We start from the raw sequence: 22,665 nt of genomic DNA on the forward strand, positions 1-22,665 counted from the left end.
TCCGTTAAGATATTAATAAAACTTAGTTATACAAAGTGGGTTTCAAAGATATAATCATACATGAATTTGATTCACTACTTAAAAATGTTTGTGTAACTACTTAATTGGGTTGGTAAACCCCTGTCCTGTTGAGTCCAAATGAAAGAGACAAATTGAAAAGTTTGGTCAATGACATTAGCTTGGTCGGCTAAGATGAGGTGCTCATGATTTTCATTTTTTCTAAATTTTCTTCACCATATCTAATTGAAGAAATTTAACTTTCATTTGTTATTTTTCACTCTCATTTTCCGTTCTCCTCTTTTCAAACACACTCTAAATTTTTCCTTTTCATAGTTAATGGTACGTAGAATTTTTTTCTTTTATTTAAGTGTTGCAATGGAAAAAAATCATTGTTTCGACTGGACTATTTGTATTACAAAAGAGTTGCTTTCAAGCTTACATTTCAAATTTGAATATTTGACCCATTCCACTCCACTGTTACCGTTGAATTTTATTGCAATAGAACAAAATTTATATAATCATTATAGTCATATAAAAATATTATTAATTAGACCAATTTTTGAATTTTTTTAAGTGATAAGGTCGTATAACAGAGCTTGTGATATATGCTTTAGTCTTTATTTTTGTTAAGATAAAAATAATTAAGCTAAGTATGAATATGATTAACTTATCACTGAAATTTCTGTAAAAACAAGAAGAAGAAAAGCAAAATAAAAAAAGCTATACAAATACAATTCTTGAAAGAGCTATAATAATATCAGTCATGATAGGTCTAAGATCTGGCTCATCCTCAATACAACTCTTTGCCAGGAGCACCAAACAAATAGCATCTCCCAATTGATAATCCCCCTCCAAAACTGGATCTATGAATCCCTTTAGTTTTTCCAAGAACTGTGAAGAATCTTCAATCCTATCATCAAGCAAGAAATTGATTGAATCCATTACAATTTTCTCATCTGTAGTACTTATAACCTCTTTTGCTGATATCAACTGAAGCAAAACAACTCCAAATGCAAACACATCCATTTTAAGGCATATCTGCCCGTTAGTAACTGCTTTTGCCAAACTAAACCCTGAAATTTTAGCCCTCCAATCAGAAGTTACGAGCACATTTCTGCTATTTATGTTGTGATGAACAAACGCTGGTGTTGTTGAGTTATGCAAGTAGTGAAGAGCTGCAGCTAGATCAAATGCAATCTGCAGCCTTTTTGCCCATGTGAACTGCCTATCCAATTTTGGATTTGACAAGCAGTCCCATAAGGTACCATTCTCAGCAAATTCAAAGACAAGATAAGGTTTGTTGCTTTCATGGCAAAAACCTTCAAGCCTAACAATGTTTAAATGATTAATCTTTGTCAATATATAAATCACATTTCGTGCAGCTTCCTCAGAATCCATCTCTTCAATTGCAAGAAATGAACCACCGATCTTACCTTTATACTTTTTTGCACCGATCATTGAAGCCTCATTGAAATTCTCAGTTGCAGTAGTTATCTCCTCTAAGCTATAATTGATCAAGGAGTTCTTCAACTTTGACACTCCATCAAGAAAGTCAGGTGACATGTTTGATGACACTGAACTTCTTGCAGATAAAGGTTGAAAACTCCTAAGATGATTCTTTCTTTGGATGTATATAAAAACCCCACATCCTACAACAATTGAAACAACTGGGAAACACACACCTAGTCCAAGAAATAAACGGGAAACCCATTTGCTTGATCGTTTACCAGATGGTAAAACTTTCTCCAAAGGAATTACTGCTTTAGGAACAGATGAGTTTTTAGGGACAGATCCAATACTCCAATTAACATCAAGAACATCCTTTGTTGGTACAAGCAAAGTTGTTTGAGGAAAAATGGTACTGTATGGTGCTAATCCATTGGCATCCCAGATCATTTTCTCAGACACTTTAAATTTACTAGCAATTAAATCTGTGTGATCACCCTCGATAATAGGGTATGTAACAAGATAATTTACACCATTGATTTGCTGATTCGGCTCAGGGCAAGCACATCGAATAGGTACATTTATCACATAACCATCAGGAATATTATTTCCTCCCAAGTCAGGATTTTTCTCTAACAGATTCTGTGCTTTCACCAAACCCTCAAAAACTCCACAAGCAATTGAGGAAACCGAGTCTTTGCTAGAAAAATTGTACATGAAAATGGACTGAGAGAACCCATCAAGGCAATAACAAGTAATTGGGATAACAATTTCACGCCCAAGTGATAGAATCCTAAAATCATCTTCACTTAATTGGTTGACAAGGCGAAGATCTGATTGGGTTCGATTAAAGAGAGAAGCTATGGAAGAGACTGTGTTGAAATTATTTTGAGCCCTATAGACTATATAAGTTTTGCAATCCCTTTTGTTAGAACTACAAATGTAGTTGGCTTCATGGCCTAGTGAGTTTGAAGTGCAGCCGGAGGTGTCATAGAGTTGTTGAGGAAAAATGGGATTGACGAGAAGGATTATCAGAGAGCAAAGACATGTGAATTTGGGAAGTGGAAACATGATAGATTAGATAGTAAGGAATGAGGATATGGAATGTTTGGAGTGTTACATGGGATGGGAGGGGAACTTGCAATCAAATAAACTAATAAATGGACGGCCGGTCGGCCGGCCTGTCAACTGGTTTTTTACTAACATAAATATCGAATACATCTGTAGTCTGAGTCTCAACATCAGTGATTGCTCTGCGATAATTCTTCAGTTGAATACACAGATATGTGTTGTTTAATACTTCATCTTTTCCCCAAGTAAGGAATTGAATGTTTCTTGTTTTTTCTTTGGTTAAAAAATCCGAACATCCAACAATTTGTAATAATTTAACGAAGCATTTGTTTTCTGTTCTTAGCATTAACGATGATACAAGACAAATTAACAATCATTAATCATTAATTACGTTAAATACAAAAAGAAAAGCACTCATAAACTTGTCTTTATACGTTGTCACAAGTGTCAACACATAACATTTTTGTCGTGTATGTATTTTCATATTAGTACATTTTTTTGACAAGGCATATTAATACATTTTTAACTAAAATTAAATAGTATTAAATATTACTATTACTAATATAATTTAAAATTGCTAGAGACATAATTTACTTTGTTCTTTTTAGTAAAATAAAAATATGATAACTGCTATGAAAAATTAATCATTACTGAGGCTCCGTATGTTTTCTTAGAATAATTTGTAGGAAAATAACTTGTTGAAAAATATTTTCATGAAAAATATTTTCCTTGAAAAATATTTTGTAAATGACTTAATTTACATTATTTAGTTGTATATTGAAAATTAGTTAAAAATATTAAAGTCTTATCTCATAAGACCGTACAAAATATTAATAATAATAGAAATTTTATAATTTAAAATTTTTATTATTAAATATAAAAAGAATGAAAAAAAAATATAAATTATGAAAGCTGCTGGTGGCAGGTGGTGGTAATCGGTATGATGACCGGTGTTAATGATTATGATTATTAATAAATTAAAAAAATATGGATTTATAAGATTTGTAAATATCCAGAAAATGTTTCTCTCTCGAAAATGAGAAGTTGTTTTCCTTAAAAAATAAGAAAAATATTTTCCTTTGACTTATTCTTCTGAGCGCCCCAAACAACGAAAATTATAAAAAATATTTTCATATAAATTATTTTACGGAAATAAATAAAGCCTGAATATTAGTAGAATGTTAAATAAAATTTTGTTAAAAGCATTCCCTAGTAGCTGAAAAGTTCTATTTTAATATAAACAATAAAAAATTAAATTGCCTCGAAATAATAATTTTGTAAAAAAGAAGAGCATAAAATTATTATATACCGTTACCTCAACCTGCAAAAATAATAAATGAAAACATTGAATAATATTATGAAAGTTTTATTTTTGTGTAAGCAATCAAAATTAAATAAATATTAGTAATAGATATTTTTATTAAAGTTTTAAGATTTACAAAACTGATAGAAAATTCACATAAATAAAGCAAACATAAAATTATTTAATGTTAAATATAATAATTATTTAAAAAATAGCATTTTGTGAATAAAAGACAAAATAAGTTAAATCTCATGAATTAATCAATATATTTTATCAAATAAAAAAAGACCAAATGAATCCAAAACTTAATGATAAAATTATTACGAAACGAAATATTGTATTGCTGTCATGCTAAACGATAAAATATGCATTAGGCCAATAGAAAAGATAAAATTATTAATGGAAAAAAAAAAAACCATTGAATCTAGTACATTGGTCTTCTCATAATATGTAAGGGACGGATCCATATATAATAGCGCCGTTATACTAAACGACAGAACGAAATCCTTGTTACGAATTTTACAATATTCCTTGGTGAGATTTCACTTTTCGGAAAATGGTCCCTTGGCATACTCAGGAGCTAGATAGATTCGATTAATTAAACACCGTAAAAGCAGTGGAGAAGCGATTGGAAGATGGACAGCCATTAGTCGCTTTTTCAGCGCCCAATTTTGACCCCCAAATCACAAGTCTTTGTCCACCCTTAATTTTTAAGTTCTTTGTAGTTTCTTTCTTCTCCTTTGTCGTTTTGTTTTCGAAGGGGAAATGCATTATCGTCTCAATTCATTAGGCTCCACTCGTTTGTTTGATGCACTAACATGTCAGTAAAAATATCCGGTACATTAAAAGCGCGAGATGTTAGAGTTAGAGTTAGTAGGAGAATTGGGCATGGAATCAAGATGGATACACTTAAGGGACTTAAAAGAAAAAGGATTCATTGCTACCTTGCGATTTATAACTTTTAATCTGATTTTCCTTTGAAGCTCGTGCAATAACAGACTATCGGATCAATTTCTTTTATCTTTTAAAATCGACTGTTACATGTATAAGTTTTGTTTAGTATTTGAAAAAACAACATTTTTTTTCATTTGATTTATTTATGTGCATCTCCCTTTTTTTTTTTTTTTTTTTTATGGCAGCAAAATTTACCTTTTCTAAAATTAAGCAATATCGCTTTTTTTTTTTTAAAAAAAAAAAAAACTCAATTCAATTAATAATGACTTGCAACATTTAAAATCAAATAAATATCACCATATAAACATCAACAGTTGCTTTGCTAACATCATCAGCAAATTAGCAAAGTAGCAGTATATGTTCATATAAGTTTGTTCAATTAAACTGGAAAGAAATTGAGTCTGATTAGAATAAGGCAAAAATATTAGGGACTAAATTGAAATTTGATCTTTATTATTATTATTTTGCATCAGTTTTTTCCGTGATGGTAAGTGGCGCGAAGTACCCTTTCTAGGCTGCGCTGTTGCGTCGTGTCACCATCTCCTACTCCTACGTTCAGTGCCCTTTTTAAAAGGCCCTGCTTTCTCTTTTCTCCACATCTCCAAATATTAAACACACCTCAACCCATACCTTTCCATTTTCCCTAAACACGCACTTTAAGGCCATTCCTTAACTATCACCAGTCTCTTTCCCCTCGACTTCACCTCTTCCATGGAGTCCTCTGCAACTATTTCCATGAAAGCTTCTTCTTGTTATTCTTCTCTTTTCTCTATCTCCCTTAATTGTACTCCTAAACGCAGGCTTTTCCCCCATGAAACACAATATTCTTCATTTTCCTTTAAGTCCCTTAAGTGTATCCCTTCCGATTCCGTACCCAATTCTCCTACTAACCCTAACATCTCTCGCTTTTCATGCTCTGCTGTTACTTTCTCCCCTTCACCCCCAGCTGAGTTCGTTCCGGATAAGTTGCTGCATCTTATTACCGAATTCCAATCCATCACTGAACCAATCAACCGCGTTAAACGGGTTATTCACTATGCCTCCCTCCTTGCTCCGTTTCCTGAGTCATCCCGAGTGGATTCCAATCGGGTTATGGGCTGTACAGCCCGAGTCTGGCTCGACGCCCAGTTGGACCGCTACGGAAAGATGAGATTTTTGGCGGACAGCGATTCGGAGATTACGCGAGGGTTCTGTGCTTGTTTGTTATCGGTATTGGACGGGGCGGCGCCTGAGGAGGTGTTGAGCGTGAAGACGGAAAATTTGGCTGCGCTCAATGTTGGGTTGCCTGGCGGCGAGAGGTCGAGAGTGAATACTTGGCATAATGTGTTGGTAAGTATGCAGAAGAGAACGAGGAAACTGGTGGCGGAAAGGGAAGGGAAGCAACTTGTCGATCCATTTCCTTCGTTGGCTGTCACTTCAGAGGGTATTCAGGCCAAGGGAAGCTACGCTGAAGCTCAGGTAAACAAGAAAGTCCTCTATTTGACTGACTTTGATTGTATTCCTCTAACTTGATTATGATTATAGAGCAAATACAATAGTACTTTTCTCTGTGCAAAAAAAAAAAAAAAAAAAAAAAAAGGGAAACTATATCATTGGATTTGAAAGAAATTTAACGTAGGAGAACCTCTTTTGCATTTTGATGATGAGTCTACATTTATGTTTCATACTAGCTCATTTTGTTCCCTTTCATAGGCAAGATATTTGTACCCTGATGAATCTAAGGTCCGAGAACTTGTCAATGTGCTAAAGGAGAAGAAAATTGGTGTTGTTGCTCACTTTTACATGGACCCTGAAGTTCAAGGTGTCTTAACTGCTGCACAGAAGCTATGGCCTCACATACATATATCTGATTCATTGGTCATGGCAGATAGTGCAGTGAAGATGGCAAAAGCCGGATGCAAATTCATAACAGTCTTGGGTGTAGATTTTATGTCAGAAAATGTTCGTGCCATCCTTGATCAGGCTGGCTTTGGAGAGGTACGTCATCCTTTTATTCTTGCTTCTTATGTCGGTGCTGCTTAGGGGAAAGAGTGAAATGAATAAAATAATATTACATAAAGGAGCCAATCTTACAACAGCCTGATAATACTTAAGTATCACAGGTTTAAGAGCTTAAGTATCCAAAGTTTCTTTTAATGACTGATACAGGTTCTAGAAAGAAGAACTTTAATTAATATTTCCACCTTTATACTTTTATTATGCACTGATTGGATGACAGTTTTTTTATCCAATGTAGATTTAACACTACTGGATCTCAAATACCATTAGAGCAATTTTAACTTTGTTCCTTTTTGATATTTAAATGCAGGTTGGTGTTTATAGGATGTCAAGAGAGCGCATTGGTTGTTCATTGGCAGATGCTGCATCTAGCCCTGCTTATATGAATTATCTTGAGGCAGCTTCAGGGTCCCCTCATTCATTGCATGTTGTCTACATAAATACTTCACTTGAGACAAAGGCTTATGCTCATGAGCTTGTGCCTACAATCACCTGTACTTCTTCTAATGTCGTGCAAACTATCCTGCAGGTTAGTATTATTGTAATTGCCCTTTTATCTTCTGCATCTTGTGTACCATGAAGCACGTAATCATCGATTGCCCCTTTTCCCCTCTTCTACTTCATCCACAGGCTTTCGCTCAAATTCCTGATTTAAATGTGTGGTATGGACCTGATTCATACATGGGTGCCAATATTGCAAAATTGTTCCAACAAATGACAGTGATGACTGATGATGAAATTGCTGAGGTACATCCAGCACATAATAGAGACTCCATCAAAGCATTGTTATCTCGCTTGCATTATTATCAGGTGATCTCTCCTTTCAATTCTCAATAGAGCTAAGACGAAATCAAAATTTAATATGCATAATGAATTCTGAAGTATTCGTGTAATATGGATATTATTTTGGAGTGGAGGTATCTATTGGTCTGATGTGTAAGCTGAAGCCTGGATTAACATTTATTTGGTTATTGATTATTGTACTACTTGTTCTTTTCATATTTTAGTTTCAAGATACAGGATAATGATTCAACAAAGTCAATATGAAATTGGCAAGCCATTAAATGAAACTGTTGAATTATATATATTAAGGCAAAACAGCTTTAGTCATTTATCCTTTTCAAACTGCTGTGGCAAGCTCTAGAATGAGAAGAGACTAAGAGATATAATTGGGAAAAAAAGGGGGGAGGAGGGTGGGGGGTGGGGGCCTTGGGGCACCGAACTTTTCTTAGCATTATTTTTTGGGGGCTAATTAGTTCTTCGTGGTTCACAATCAAGTCATTTTCTTAACCTGCCATTGCAGGCAGTAATAAAAGCAAAAGAAAATCTCCCTCTCTTAAAACATGCATGCAGAGGCATACAAAACCCTTGAAATAATTTTTAGGGAGTTGCATGCCAAGTTTCAGTCATTGCATCAGGATTTTGTGGGTGTGATATGTAAGAACATATGTCAGGCAGACTGATTTTGAACCACATATAAGTTTCTTGTCTAGTTATTTTTGTCAGCTCTCCTTAGAAAATTATCACAGAGCCCTAGAGTCTTACAGTTTTGTAAGGTCCAGCTCAGTACAGCCAAGGATTCTTTTCCGTATTATTTTCTCTATATTAATGCATTACTGCTGTCTTATTTTCTAAATTTATTGATGACATGAAATTTTTATATCAGGATGGAACATGTATTGTTCATCATCTTTTTGGAAATGAAGTTGTGGAGAAGATAAATGAGATGTACTGTGATGCTTTCCTTACTGCTCATCTTGAGGTCCCTGGAGAAATGTTTTCCTTGGCAATGGAAGCAAAGAGGAGAGGAATGGGGGTTGTCGGTTCCACTCAAAATATATTAGATTTTATAAAGCAGAGAGTTCAAGAGGCATTGGATAGAAATGTCAATGATCACTTGCAATTTGTTTTGGGAACAGAATCAGGGATGATTACTTCAATTGTTGCAGCAGTTCAGCATTTATTAGGTTCTGCAGGGTCTTCAGCAGGAGCTAAAATTAATGTTGAAATTGTCTTTCCAGTCTCATCAGACTCGATAACAAGAACATCATCAAATTCATCCCCAAGCCTGAAATCAGTAACGGCAGGGGACTTTGCATTACCTGTTGTACCTGGAGTTGCTTCTGGGGAAGGATGTTCCCTTCATGGTGGCTGTGCTTCCTGTCCATATATGAAGGTTAGTATATTCTTGGTATTGAACTGGTTGCATAACCGAAGTTACTCATCAATTCAATCAAATAAACAATTTCAGAGAATGTTCTCCAAAATTGTCTGAGAAATTTTATGCCTGAAGTGAGACCACTCATATGATATTTGCTGTGATCTGGCAGATGAACTCTCTCGATTCCCTTCTAAAAGTTTGTGAGCACCTGCCTGATGAGAAAAATGTCATTGCGGAGTATGAAGCAGAGCGGTTTAAACTGCAAACTCCGAGTGGAAAATCAATTGCTGATGTTGGTTGTGAACCAATACTGCACATGAGACACTTCCAGGTGAGGAATCTTCAACTAGCACATCATTTTAAAAGTAAAATTTGGGATCTAACGACTTAACTCTTCTTTGATTCCATTTGCAGATGACAAAAGAAATGCCAGAGAAGCTTGTAAATGAAGTTCTTCTCTCCAATGGCAATGGAAGGCCAATATCATAATAAGGGTGATAAAATCTAGGCTTGAGAGGATATTATTTAGAGGTTATAACCTACAGCAGAAGATTTTTATGTCAAACATCTTGTACACACATCTGCTATAGAAATCGTTGTACCTGCCAACGGTTTAGTTGAGCATCTTTTCGTTTTTCTTTTTTAATTATTTAAGAAAAATAGTAGTTTAGTGTTAGGTTCATACGAAATTGAGTGATTCATGATCTTAGAAAATGTTGTAACCATTTGTTGTGTATAGGAGCGTCATAATCATGGCCATGGAACAACATATTTTGGCTAAACAAGCCAGACTCTCATCTTAACAAACTGAAAATTCGAAGTCTTTTTATTTTTCTTTTTTCTGGTAATATTCCAAGCATTGCTAACACCATAGCCTATAAAATAATTACTTAAGGTCCGATGACTGGTTTTTAAAAACAACAGAAATTTTTTTTTTTTTTTTTGGGAATACCCATTATTGGGAAGGATGAAATCAACCATTATTTGGATTGAACTTCTGGGCTCACACTTATAGAGTTGAGGTGGCTCACCATAGAAGTCCGACATCTTATTGGTACTTTGTGTGTAAACTTTGATGACTTTTTATCAACATTTTTAATATATGTGCATTTTGCTAAAAGCAGGTCAACTGGCGGTGCATGACACACCCTAAAAGGCTAAAACGACGTACCTGAGGGGAAAAAAACGGAACATTGGTCAGGTTCAATGTTACAAATGCATTTATTCCGTATTACGTGGCCCATTGACGTACCGCAACCACCATCTTGACGCAGCATCTCGTTCCATTATTCCCAATCGAGTGTAATCTAATAGTCAAATTTCCAATGCATCCATAGCTGCAATTCCATTGTCGATGGTATCGCTTCTTCACCCGAATTCGACGGATCGATTCACTGCCTTTCAAAATCAATTGTACGCCAAACACGCGTTCTTCGCTCTTCTTTTTCTTCCTCTTTCTCTTTAATTTAGAGCTCGTCACTTGTTGCATTCTTATGGTAGTTTTGCATTTTACATCTTTGGATATGAAAATGAAATGAATTTATTTGGTTCATTATCTGCTTTATTTTTGGAACGTGGTTCCGCCTTTCTTTTGATACGTTTTAGCTTAGACTGGAAAACTGTGCATAACCTCTCTGCCTCAGTGCTATAATCTTATTTTGTCTTATCTGATTATAACATTAGCTGATAATTCTCATAGATTTTATGTCGTTTGCTAAATCTCTGACCTAATTAAATGGCTGCTTATTTGAACCCCAAATCTATCCATGTAAATTGAGGTGAATGTTCAGTTTGCTGTATTAGGATGTCCGCTTCTTCTCTCAGCAACAAATTTACTGCATAGCGACTGCAGCATTATGTCCATGTTAAAGTGCTTCTATTTTATCATAAAATTGTGGCTGTTTATAACCCTATGATAGATTCAGCACTAGCAATAGTTATACAAGTGCTTATAATTTATAACTTCTTTTATAACACTGTGGTAAGTATGAATAACCATGATTCAGCTTTGAATTATGTGAGGTTGATTGTTCATTGGCCTTCTATTCAAAAGTTAAGTTAGAAAAAGGTTGCTCATGATGCAATTTGTATGCTTACATGCATGATGAAATCTTTGTTAGGAGTCAATTTTTCTAAAGGGCAATACTATAACATATTGCTCTTGAAGGAGTTTTACATTTTTGACATATTTAGTAGCATAACTTTAAGGTATAAATTGTTTGAGTTTATGCTTGTATCCATTTGAAAACTATAGAAAAGAGGTGCTGAGAGACTAGCTACAGCATCTATGTTTTAATTAGAAGTTCTTTTGTACCTGAGACTGATTCACATTGATTTGCATCCTTAGAAAAAAGTTTATTAAAAAAATTTCCCCTATTGATTATAATTTTTATTATTTTACTTCATAAGCAGAGGATTGCTGGGTATCATTGAATGGAATTCTTTTCCTTTATCTTGTTAAAAGATTTCTTTCAAATATGTCTGTGTATTTGCTTTTCTATTCAGCATAGTATTGTCTTCTATGCTCATTTTATGAACTTGTTAACCATGGCTTGTGTGATCTGGCTAATGATTTGATGACTTGGCTAATGATAAATCATCATGATGTCTTGTAGGATATCAGTTTTATTTATTATATGGAGTCCACAAGTGGATTAGTAAGTGCACAAGGGAAGCAACCTGTTTTCTCTTTTGGAGTCATCTCTGATGTCCAATATGCTGATATTCCTGACGGTTACTCATTCGTAGGCGTTCCCAGGTATTATCGGCATAGCATCCACGTATTGCAAAGGGCAGTACAACAATGGAACAACCATCAGAAACTTAAGTTTGTGATTAACTTCGGAGACATTGTTGATGGAAAATGCCCCCAGGACAAATCTCTAACTGCTGTGAAGAAAGTAACTTATGAATTTGAGAAGTTCAATGGCCCTGTCTATCACATGATTGGTAATCATTGCCTCTATAATCTTCCCCGTGAGAAATTACTACCATTATTGAATATTTCAAGTCCGGATGATCATGCCTACTATGATTTTTCACCTGCTTCAGAATATAGAATCATTGTACTTGATGGCTATGATATCAGTGCCATTGGATGGCCTGAAGATAATCCTAAAACATCACAGGCTTTGGAATTTCTCAGGAAGAAGAACCCAAATTCAGATAAAAACAGCCCAGAAGGACTGCTAGGCCTAGAAAGGAGGTTTCTTATGTTCAATGGAGCTGTTGGGAGAGAACAGATGCAATGGTTGGATGGCATACTTCAGGATGCAACAAAATTGAAGCAGAAAGTAGTTGTGTGCTGCCATCTGCCTTTGGATCCTGGTGTGTCATACCTAGAAGCACTTCTGTGGAATTATGATGAAGTAATGAATTTGATACACCAGTACAATTGCGTGAAGGTTTGCCTATCTGGACATGATCACAAAGGCGGGCATTCAATTGATTCCCATGGAATACACCACAGATCCTTTGAAGCAGCACTAGAGTGTCCTCCTGGTACAGATGCGTTTGGCTACATTGATGTTTATGATGACAGGTTACTGCTTTTTGGCTCTGATAGAATGGAGAGTACAGATATGTGTTTCGATCCCTGAGTAAACTTCAGAGTAAGACAGTGCTAACTCATTCTTTAATAGAAGCTTAATGGGTATACCTTAATCACAAGCCTCTTAAGGAAAAATTCATAGGTCTTGGAAGACCACAATAATGAAATTGTTTGCGGAACATGTGGTGCCATTTTTAACTGCCAACAAAGGTATGAATGCAATGCTTTATTATTCTGTATGCAAAATCTATTTTGAAATATATTTGCATTCAGGGGATATCTTCTTCTTCTGGACTGGAGGTTGTTTATTTTTTAGGTGTATTTCATTCCTTGTCCTCGGCATTTCAGGAGTGCTTTTGAAGTTTTCAAATTGATCCTTCATGCCCTTTAGCAATGTCATGTAAACTATTTTATGTGTTGTGAAAAAATATAAGATGCTTGAGATAGAGAATTTGTAACACTTTTGGGTTTCAAATGGATTACTTTCACATATTTGATTAGGTAACTTTCTTGCAGTTTTATCTATTTGTGAAAAATAACTGATACGTAGATTTCAAATTACCGTTACTCAACTACTGTTTGCTAGGGCGCACTTATGGTGATCAGAGGGCTATTCATTCATCATGCCTGTGTTTAGGGCTGAAGCCAGAAATTTAAGTTAGGGGAGCAAACACTTAAGAAAGCTCCAAAAAGCTACTACAGGGTCCTAAGTTCAAACCTAGGATCAGCTTTGAGATTGTTCTTTTTTTTTTTTTTTTTAATTTTTTTTATTTAAGGGAGAGGAGGAAGCGCCGAGGCTGGGGGCATTGCCTACCCTCCCATTCAATATAGCTTTCCTCCTGCCTATATTGATGGAATAAAGTGTTAATTTGTGGTTATTTTCTGCAGCCAACTTCCCTTACCATTCCGGATTTTACTGGAGCTATTGTGCTCATAGTTACTGGTTGTGAATGGTAGTGTTGATTGTGAAAATCGCATAATGCCTTATCTCAAAAGTATATTAAGCATGATGGTTTTGGGATCATATTAGGTTCTTTCGCGGCCAATACATTAAAAGAAGTTGGAAGTCAATGGATCCGTCATCTTATTTATTTATTTATTTATTTATTTATTATGCGCAGTGCAGTAGGTGATTAAGATACATTGCATTTGAAATTTTTTACTTGCGTAATTTGAAGTCTATAAAATTATTTTTACTGAACATTTGATTAATCGTGGATAGATAAGATCATTTTTCTCTAATTTTCTCTTAAATAAGAAAGAAAGATTATAATTCCAGCATTCCCATATTCAACAACCTGTGCCAGTTGCTGTGGTTTTCAGGTGTGACCCGTGGGTATTTCATTTACCATGCTAAAGTGGATCTGATAGATGTTAATCCATCATTACTTTCTAATGCTATCATCATGATCCTCAGTATATTGGACAAATCACAAACATATTAATTGAATCTTTTTGCTAATGTCACTGATGGTTCATTGATTGAATCTGAAGGTGGATGTTAATTATCTGTATTATCCTATTAGTTTCATGTTAAGGATTGCTCTATTTTATTTGTCCTGAAATTATATTAATCTGAGTGAGATGCCGTGCATATCCAAGTCAATATATTATACTAGTAATCGAACTGAAAGTCAATGGCTATCACAGCTCATCTAAATTTGTTTATAGATCTTGACTTTTGAGATACTTCAAATTAGAATATTTCGCTTACATCACATGGTTTTGAGTATTGCAGAGAAAGTATCTAATACAATATTATACCAACTTGACATGAAATCATCTATCAGGTTTCAAGTTGAATTTTTCGTGCTCGTGCTGTGCCACGTAAGCGAAAATACAAATAAAATTTTTTACTGGTTGTGAATGAGAAACAAAAGGATATCGTCTTGCCTATACAAAGAAAAAACTACCATTTGCTTTGAAATTAAAATAAAATTATGAATACATTTTTCTTTAAGTCATGACCTTGAGATTTATTTGATAACAAATGATGCCTTCCTTTTAACAATTCAAAAGTATATATTTTGAGTATAAAAATACCATTGCTGTTGAACATTTATACAATATAAGTGAAAGTAATTTTTGTTTCACTTTCTTTAAGACAAAGAAGGAAGATTGTAATTTCAGCATCCCTATTGATTTATTCTTCCATATTGAACTACTAATTTTAACATAACCAATAAAAACAAAGCCCACATTACCATTTACCGCAAACAAGTTAGTAAATATGAAAATCCTAAAACACTCTATCAAGTGGGTATGGAACAGCTCTTCATTTTCCTTCAGTCTTCTTAGCCTTTCTCTTTTCGATATAGAAGAATCCAAACAAGGCCACAACAGAGAAGACGCTAAAGCAAACCGAGGCAATATCGAGGGACGCGTGGCGGCCGGTGATTGCTTGGATGTCAAAGAAATTAGTGGTTTTATGAACGTCAGTGGTCTGACCATAAGCCACCTCTTGTTCATTAGCGTTGAAAGCATAGGCGCGTACGAAGTACGTGGCAGTGGGTACGTCTCGCTCGACTGTCCATGTAAAAGAGTTGTTCTTATTCGCAGAGCTGTAAGGCTTAGTAACAATCTTGACTTGGCAAGTCTTGTCCTTGGATAGGTTATCCTCGGTTTTTCTCCAGGCGCGATCCTTTTGGCTTACGGGCGCGTAACACAGCTTGATCTTGATCGTCTTGTAGGCTGAGTCAGTCCCAGCTGGAAGACTCTGGTTTAGTCCCCAGGTTACGGTGATGTTATCGACACCAGCTTTAAGAACTGCAAATTTTATTAAACAAATACTTAATTGACCAAAAAAGATGATCTCTGGACTAACAAAAGGATTAAATAGAGAGATAAAAAAAAACGTTTAATTACCTTGTCCTGGAGATGGTGAAGCAGTAACCAGAAGAGTTTTTTGCAGGGAAGAAAAGTGAATAACCCCATAAGAGGATCCAAAGAAGGCAAAGAGAAGAATTGAAGCCAAGAAAAGACCACGTGGAGCCATTAATGCTAATTTGAGATTGAGCCAAGATCACCAAAAGGTTTGGAAAAGTTAAGAGGAAGAGATGATGGGAAGGTGGGGGCTTCAGCTGGTTTTTATATATGTACGGTCTGAGAGAAAAATAAGAAGCAGAAAGAGTCAACGGGCCCAAATTGCTTAGTGGCAAATATTGAAACTTTGCAGAGATTATTATAAAGTAAATGAAAATGAAATCATTTCAATTCAAAGGATTTGGCCCTTAAGCATAAAGAAAGGGTAGGGGATTTGGAATAAATGGAAGGATGTGTTTGGGATTTTAGTTAATTGAATGATTTTGGTGTGGCAATTTGGAAATCATTCTTGTTTTGTCCCCTAGTGCAGCTCAAAGAGTAAAGAAATGGAGGAGGCCGGGAATTGGGAACGAAGCTGAGGCCACACAATCAAGGAAAAGCCATAGACAAACAAAATTATATAGAATACAATAATAGAAAGGGCATCAAAGTCGCGTATGAAAACAAAAGTACAAGTACGGAAACAAATTAGTAAAATAAAAAGACTTGGTAGGAGCTACAATGCATACAGTTATTTTGAACAAGGAGCTATTGATTAATAACTAAATAGCCGCGCTTGAGATGTAAGAGATGTTGAAGTAGTTTAGACAATAATCTGAAATTTCAAAAAGTTATTTTAAAATTTTTTTACAAAATATTATAGTACAATCAATGTAATTTATAAAGTACAACTAGTTCGTCTCTGTTTTTTTTTTAAATATACTAATTTATCCTTATATTTTGCTTTTGTTATACTATTACGTCATTTTATCCAATATTTGCATCTTCTTCGTTAAGTCAACAAAAAACGTAGAGATCAAATAAAAGGTGCTAAAATATTATACCGAAAAAAAAAAAAAAAGCAATCCCTATGATTTGAAAAATGCAACTAATTCGTCCCTATATTTTTTAAAATAAAATGGATATTTTTTGTCATTTCATAAAATACCTAACGGAAAAAGTGTAAAAATTAAACAGAAGAACTTCATAGTCTCACGGAAGCAAATTATAAAAAAATTTTAATCTATTTTTTAAAAGATAAAGATGGACTAATTGTAGTTTATAAACTACAAAGATTGTATTGTATTTTTTTTTTTTTAATATATAACCAGGAGGCAGAATTCTTGTTCTCAGGCTTTTTGATCCTATCAGCAAAATGTGCTTTCAGAGATCCAACCTACTGCCCAACTAACACTTTTTTTTTTTTTTTTTTTTTTAATGTTTAACTTGAAGTGATTAATTTTTTTTAAATAAAAAAAATAAAAGTTTTGTAAGAAAAAGAGGAGATAGAACAGAGAGAAAAATAACCAACTAAGCAAAAGGTGGGACAGGCTAGGCCCAATAACTTTTGGACCCGACACTATGCTAGCATCTGTTTCATTAAAGAGAGAGAGAGAGGCCATTAAGGCCCAGCTATCAACTCCAGAAATAAATTTAGTCTTACTTATAATTTCATCATTCTTATTTGGTAGATTCACTAGTTAGTCCTTGAGTTTTAATTTCATTAGACTATTTAGTCCTGCATTAAGAAAATGTCATTTTTCTGTTTAAGTAAAAAACTAAATAGTGATTTAATAATAAAAAGGAGAGATTAAACAATAACAATTTATTAATTGTAAATGATGAAATATTTAAATATTACAGGATATTTAATTTTTACAATATCACTTTTTAAATAACGTATTAAATTTTATATACTAATTAAAAAAATAGAATTGTAATTATTGACCAAACCTATCCAAAAAAAATAATTTGACTTGCACATACTGCCATACCAAATACATAAAATTAATTTGGTTCACCTTTCTCAAAATCTGAGGACCACATCGTAGCCGACTCTATTCATGCTGACTTACACATCAGCATGAATTTTGTCTAATCTCCTATATTTGTTCATGCCTCAGGCGAAAGAAAAAAGAAACCATAAATAAAGCAATAAGGCAAAAAAGCAAAAGGAAATGGAGTCAGGCAAGCCATTGATCCTCGTCGTCCTCGTCCTGCTAGTGATGGTGACAGGAAGCAAAGGAGATAGAGATCCATTATGCACGCCCATTAGCGAAAATCTTCACTACTGTAGCGATGTAATTCGTCTCGGCTTCTTGATCGGCGTACCGTCTCCTAAATGTTGTGCAGGCCTTAAAGCCATCAAAAAGACCGTAGAGCTTTTCGGAGTATTAGTAACTTGCCATTGCGTCAGGAATTGCGCTGCGAGCCATATCATGATCCAGAAAACAATAAATTATGGTTATAAAGCAGGACCAGCAGCAGAAGCTGCTCCTCCCAGTTGCAAGGCTCCAGATTGCGGTGGAGATATCTTTATTCTGCTGCAGAAAAAGTGCAATGCGGTTCTTGGATTTGGCCTTGACCAGAACGTTCCCTGCTAAAATCTTTCAAATTATGTTTTCTTTCTCCCCTTTTACATAAAGGATAGAATATTTTTACTGATATATCTCAAGTTTATTGTTTAAGGGAATAAATTATCAGTAAGTAGTCATGGTAGGCAGGTTCCATAACTCCTCTGTTTGGGGTGTGGAATAGCCTATGCCTAACTCCAATTTTTTTAACCTTGATGTTTGATAATGTTGGGAGCTGAATCTGATATTGCCCCCTCGCTAAATCTCAAAAACTACAACTATTTTGCCTGCCCTCTTATAAATCTTGGCTCCACCCTTGCTATTGATATATTTATTCATGTTTTTTATGAAACGACATGTCATATAGTAAAACGGAGAACTTTTTCTGAATGAACGACTTCCCATTATAGGTGACGGCATTTGTTTCTAATTTGTTCCCAAACAGTACAGGCTGTCGTTAAGCGACAGTAGACAATGGTGGCGCGCGGGTCATGACTCATGACTCATGAATGATCATAACGATATGCTGTTTGTGATGATGGGCCGCGACAGGTCTGGTTTCATTTGTTCTAAAGTAAACGCTTTGTCGTTGGACGACAGGACCCTTAAATGGTCAGAACACGCGCAATGATTAATTCATTTTCATAAAACTTGTCTACACCCTGTGTTTCAATAAAAATTCATATTTACAAATAATAAACTGCGTTTCATCTTCACCTTGATGATATTAGCAATGGTTATATATAATTTACAAGTTGCAAATTTTCCTTTGATATATGGTAAATGCCTCCTATTGCATAGTTATTTTAAAATTGGAAGCAAGTGTTGCTAATAGTAGCAAATTGTAGAAAAGACAACGCGAGAACCCAGCTAAGGAAAAAGACACAATAAGCGAACGCCGGCTAACATTCTTCTCATGATGATATTCTCAATGCAATTGTGAAATAATATAATTTAGAAACAAAACAGATATGTATATGCTAATGTATATTAAACACCTCTTATTTTCTTGATTGAAACATAAATCAAGCACCTCTTCTCTTTGCCATAGATGGATAGGAGATTGACCAGAGAATCACCTAAAGGGTCTATAATCCTTCAAAAGAAGGTAGTAGAGTCTCAAAAACCGATGACCAAAACCCAACATGCACCAGACCTCACTGATTTCATGAATGACATGTTCTTTGGGACTGTCAACAATGATAATAAAGAAACATACAACTTGACTGGAAGTCGTTTTGACAATGACGACGACGAAGAAGAAAGTTTTGATGACAGTGTGAGAAGTAACAGTAGCAGGTTAACACAGGAGTGGATAGAAGAGGCCAGACGCATGGTAGCATCATCAACTTTGCGGTGTGACTCCCCTTCCAGGCTCGTTGGATCACCGAGATTTGCAGCAGCCGGCAGGAAAACGTCTTCAGTACTTGACAGGAGGGATCCTCTCTCCAGGTCTGCTAGAAGGTACATGCATATGACATTTTGATTTGCACTTATATTAAATTTTATTGGTGCAAGAAAATGAACAAAATTTTAGTCTTTTCTTTACAGGTATAGAGCAGCAGAAGGCTTCAGTGGAGAAATACTAATAAAATCAGCAAAACACAGTCGCAATAAATCAGAAACTCTAGAAAGCTTTCCCAGCTCTCCCACAGAACCATCTCCTGCATCTCAGGTTCATCAGTGGTTTTCTAACATCCTCAAACCCTCTAATCCCGATGACCAACCTCCCTCCTCCGCCTCCACTGATCCAATGGCTTTAACTGTGCCACCTCGGCCATCAACTTATCGCAAGTCCCGCTTTCAAACTGACCCACCTCCACCACCTTCTCCCCAAGGAGTGCCAGTCCCCTTACCACGTAGAACTTTCAAGCCAGCTCCATTACCAGCAGACGCTCAATTGCTCTCTCCACCAAAGAATCTCATTGAGTCAGCCCATCGGAGATCAATATCATGGTCAACATGTTCCCAACCCGAGAGTCAACCTTTGTCTCCGCCCAAGAATCTTGTCGAGTCAGCTCATAGGAGGTCTATCGCGAGGTCTACTTGCTCTGTTGAGAAAATCACTGGACCAAAGGTTAATGTAAATGGATGGCAGAAGGAAGAGGAGGGAGAGAAAGGCGTTAGTCTTAATGGGTTCCTTAAGGAGCAAAGAATCAAGATTGAAAAGATCTTGAATGGGGAAATTGATTCTAAGGCTAAAGTTATCCTTTCTGGCCCTTCAAACAGTTAAGTGTGACAGGTGTTCGACGTTTTGAATTTAAGTAATTCAATATCATGTTCTTATTAAAACATCATCACTTATGCAGGCACAAGTTCAATGATAGCGGCGATATGCTATGCATGGCTGTTGGAAAATAGTTTCATGAAGAATAAAAGGGAGAGCGATAGTAGAGATGGGTTTGTAGTGGTGCCTGTGATGAACGTAAGGAGAGGAAAAATGTGGAAGCAAAGGCAGGCTGCTTGGATTTTCCAGCATGTTGGCCTTGATACTATCTCATTGCTATTTGCTGATGAGGTACCTCAAATTATGCCATTGGTAACCATTGTCGAATCTTGGACTAATTTTAATTGCTATCGGATTAATTTGATTAGGGAATGAAATTGGATCTGCAACTAATCAAATTAATATTATCCATGATTAGAGTGGTTATTTTCTTGAGTATCATAAAAATTTCAATCTTATGAGGTTAATTACCTATAATTTTGCTCACCTTGTGAGTTTAATTTGGGTTCAGGTGGATTTGGAGAGTCTAATTATGGCGGGGAAATTAACTATCCTTGCTGTTGGCCAAGACATCCTCAAAACTGACAGTAAGGTCAGTTTTCTAATATAATAAATAGTAAATTTATATTACATCTGAATATTCAACTTAGTACCTTCCATTTTCTTCACAGGTTGGATCCCAATGCACTGTTCTTACAGATAATTACTGTGAAGATGCCTATGATCTGCTTCAAACCCCAGTGCTCAAAAAACTTTTGGTAAATTACATAAAAAGCAAATGTACACGGTTGAAAAGTGACTGGCTTTTCATGCTTGAGACTCTAAACAGCTGTTTATCTTGCAGCTAGCAGGTATCCTGTTAGATACACAAAATTTGGATGCATTTACTAAATCTTCAATGACAAGAGATGCAGAGGCAGTTCAGCTTCTACTAGTTGGCTCTGCCCCTAATTACCGAAATTATCTTTTCGATCAATGTAAGTCTTTTGCTTCTTCTAACCATCAGAAAAATTTGGATTTATAATTTATCTTATTATCTGCTTTAATTTCTCTCGTTTTTCCTTTACTCAGTAATGCAAGATCAAAGAGAGAGCTCTTTCTTTGAAGCCTTGAGGTATAACTATGGAAAGCCTCCTAGTGAAGGTAAGCTGCTTTAACTTTCTCTTTGTGGTAGTTAGAGCGATTGATTGATCAATCATTAGAGTAAGTTACGAGGATTAGGAGCAACCTATGCAATTTGTCTCTTTTCCTTTTGTCTTCTTTGTAGGAGTTGGATGTATTAATAGATATGCAATAGCCTATTGTAGGGAGGACAACACTTTTTGAGTAGTGGTAAATAGTATTTTAATAAATGAAATGAACTTCCAATTTTGGGGAATGTGAAAGTTAAAAACGTTCTTCTTAAAACTCAATTCAATCACTCTATCTCGTATCTCTTTATTGTGAATTATATAATCAATAGCCCCTTGCAACTTTCTTTTCCACTTGGAAAGAGTACATTGTGCATACACTCATTACTGTGGATAACAGGTAGTTTAGACAGCTCGGCTCATATGGAGCACAAGGGAGCAGAGAGGAAGTCGACTTCAGTCCCTCACAATGAAGCTACAGTACGAAATGCAAATAATAACTCTAAGGATGCGAAAAATGCAAAAGCTGACAAGGAAACACCAAAACAAGGTACTGATTGATTTATTTTTGTATAAAAACAGAAATGCATTTACAATGTCGAATGTTGAAATTGAAAATTCATCCTGCAGCCATACCAGCACGAGCACGAGCAGCCCCTGATGCCTCTCGCGGAAAGAATAAATTCTTCCTGGCAAAATGGTTTGGTTTTGGAAAATAATGACAAAATGTCTGCATCAATCTTTTTTATTTATTTTATTGTAGATTCCAATGTAGTAAGAACCTTAGTAATTTTTACAAGACTAGAGAATTATTCTTTGCAGGATTGAAATAGCCAAACATCATAAGGTCACAGTCATGGCTGCTTTGTCTATTTTACTGTTATTATTATTTTTGTATCAGAATATCAGATAGTAACATTGAAAAGTACTATTTAGTTACTCATCAATAACATCAGCTAATGCTTATCCATATTCATTGATGAGAAAAATTTAGATAAGAAAAAGACTGTTGTTTTGCACAGGAAAGAATTAGTTTCTTCTATTTCTCCGGATAATATATTTGTTTCTTCCTGCAAATTAATTTGCACAATTATTCAAAACTGTGTTCTTTTGGCAGGTAAACATCACCTTTTTAATGATTTGTTAAAATGACTAAATATTATGTTTTGGTTCATATTTGTTTTATGGTTGGAATACCAAACCCTATTATATTTCCACAGCTAATTACTATGCCTTTGACCTAAAATATGGCATCCTATGATGTACACTCTGTCCATTTTTATTAAAGAAACCTTTGGTTTGGTTGTAGAATATTAAAAGTAATGGCAATACTAATGACTACTTAGTGTATAGAATTGACAGTAGATAAAGGAGAAAGTAGATTTGCTAAAATTGCAGACCTGAAAAGAGAAGAAATCCCATTTAATCTATACCTATTTCAGAAAAGTTT

At 35.1% G+C, this 22,665-nt stretch overlaps 5 protein-coding genes across 6 annotated transcripts; 3 read left to right on the plus strand and 2 right to left on the minus strand.

Annotated features, from left to right (window-relative positions):
- Positions 1-720: 720 nt before the first annotated feature.
- On the minus strand, positions 721-2,517 carry LOC105640735 (serine/threonine receptor-like kinase NFP). The gene has a single exon (XM_020681804.3). It carries the CDS (start codon positions 2,515-2,517, stop codon positions 721-723), a length of 1,797 nt encoding a protein of 598 aa, XP_020537463.1.
- Positions 2,518-5,358: 2,841 nt separating this feature from the next.
- Positions 5,359-9,781, plus strand: QS (quinolinate synthase). Its single transcript, XM_012224572.4, has 7 exons — positions 5,359-6,232; positions 6,467-6,751; positions 7,083-7,301; positions 7,403-7,582; positions 8,439-8,948; positions 9,103-9,264; positions 9,348-9,781. Exons 1-7 carry the CDS (start codon positions 5,486-5,488, stop codon positions 9,420-9,422), a joined length of 2,178 nt encoding a protein of 725 aa, XP_012079962.1. The 5' UTR covers positions 5,359-5,485; the 3' UTR covers positions 9,423-9,781.
- A 181-nt stretch (positions 9,782-9,962) lies between these two features.
- Positions 9,963-12,988, plus strand: LOC105640292 (manganese-dependent ADP-ribose/CDP-alcohol diphosphatase-like protein). 2 transcript variants are annotated; one of them, XM_012224573.4, is made up of 2 exons: positions 9,963-10,346; positions 11,549-12,988. In XM_012224573.4, exon 2 carries the CDS (start codon positions 11,570-11,572, stop codon positions 12,530-12,532), a length of 963 nt encoding a protein of 320 aa, XP_012079963.1. In that variant the 5' UTR covers positions 9,963-10,346; positions 11,549-11,569; the 3' UTR covers positions 12,533-12,988. The 2 variants fall into 2 exon arrangements, with proteins under 2 accessions (XP_012079963.1, XP_089583063.1); XM_089726937.1 differs by lacking the exon at positions 9,963-10,346 and adding an exon at positions 10,411-10,429.
- Positions 12,989-14,552: 1,564 nt separating this feature from the next.
- On the minus strand, positions 14,553-15,942 carry LOC105640294 (high-affinity nitrate transporter-like protein). Its single transcript, XM_012224574.4, has 2 exons — positions 15,349-15,942; positions 14,553-15,249 (listed from the first exon to the last, which is right to left on the minus strand). Exons 1-2 carry the CDS (start codon positions 15,476-15,478, stop codon positions 14,759-14,761), a joined length of 621 nt encoding a protein of 206 aa, XP_012079964.1. The 5' UTR covers positions 15,479-15,942; the 3' UTR covers positions 14,553-14,758.
- A 2,746-nt stretch (positions 15,943-18,688) lies between these two features.
- LOC105640295 (uncharacterized) lies at positions 18,689-22,165 on the plus strand. Its single transcript, XM_020681801.3, has 9 exons — positions 18,689-19,322; positions 19,410-20,086; positions 20,168-20,376; positions 20,597-20,677; positions 20,757-20,843; positions 20,930-21,062; positions 21,157-21,228; positions 21,616-21,765; positions 21,846-22,165. The coding sequence occupies exons 1-9, from the start codon at positions 18,910-18,912 to the stop codon at positions 21,932-21,934; spliced, it is 1,911 nt and encodes a 636-aa protein (XP_020537460.1). The 5' UTR covers positions 18,689-18,909; the 3' UTR covers positions 21,935-22,165.
- Positions 22,166-22,665: the final 500 nt, after the last annotated feature.

Source organism: Jatropha curcas, chromosome 10 (genome assembly GCF_041381405.1).
Source record: "Jatropha curcas cultivar XTBG-Jc1 chromosome 10, XTBG_Jcur_1.0, whole genome shotgun sequence".
In the NCBI taxonomy this organism is placed as follows: Eukaryota; Viridiplantae; Streptophyta; class Magnoliopsida; order Malpighiales; family Euphorbiaceae; genus Jatropha; species Jatropha curcas.

Bases quoted from the DNA above. Each gene is read 5' to 3' on its own strand.
- QS (XM_012224572.4), top strand. From the start codon at position 5,486: ATGGAGTCCTCTGCAACTATTTCCATGAAAGCTTCTTCTTGTTATTCT. The intron at 6,233-6,466 runs GTAAACAAGAAA...TCCCTTTCATAG, and splicing joins GAAGCTACGCTGAAGCTCAG to GCAAGATATTTGTACCCTGA. The intron at 8,949-9,102 runs GTTAGTATATTC...GTGATCTGGCAG, and splicing joins CTTCCTGTCCATATATGAAG to ATGAACTCTCTCGATTCCCT.
- LOC105640295 (XM_020681801.3), top strand. From the start codon at position 18,910: ATGGATAGGAGATTGACCAGAGAATCACCTAAAGGGTCTATAATCCTT. The intron at 20,087-20,167 runs GTTAAGTGTGAC...TCACTTATGCAG, and splicing joins CCTTTCTGGCCCTTCAAACA to GCACAAGTTCAATGATAGCG. The intron at 21,229-21,615 runs GTAAGCTGCTTT...TGTGGATAACAG, and splicing joins TGGAAAGCCTCCTAGTGAAG to GTAGTTTAGACAGCTCGGCT.
- LOC105640735 (XM_020681804.3), bottom strand. From the start codon at position 2,517: ATGTTTCCACTTCCCAAATTCACATGTCTTTGCTCTCTGATAATCCTT.
- LOC105640294 (XM_012224574.4), bottom strand. From the start codon at position 15,478: ATGGCTCCACGTGGTCTTTTCTTGGCTTCAATTCTTCTCTTTGCCTTC. The intron at 15,250-15,348 runs GTAATTAAACGT...TAAAATTTGCAG, and splicing joins TTCACCATCTCCAGGACAAG to TTCTTAAAGCTGGTGTCGAT.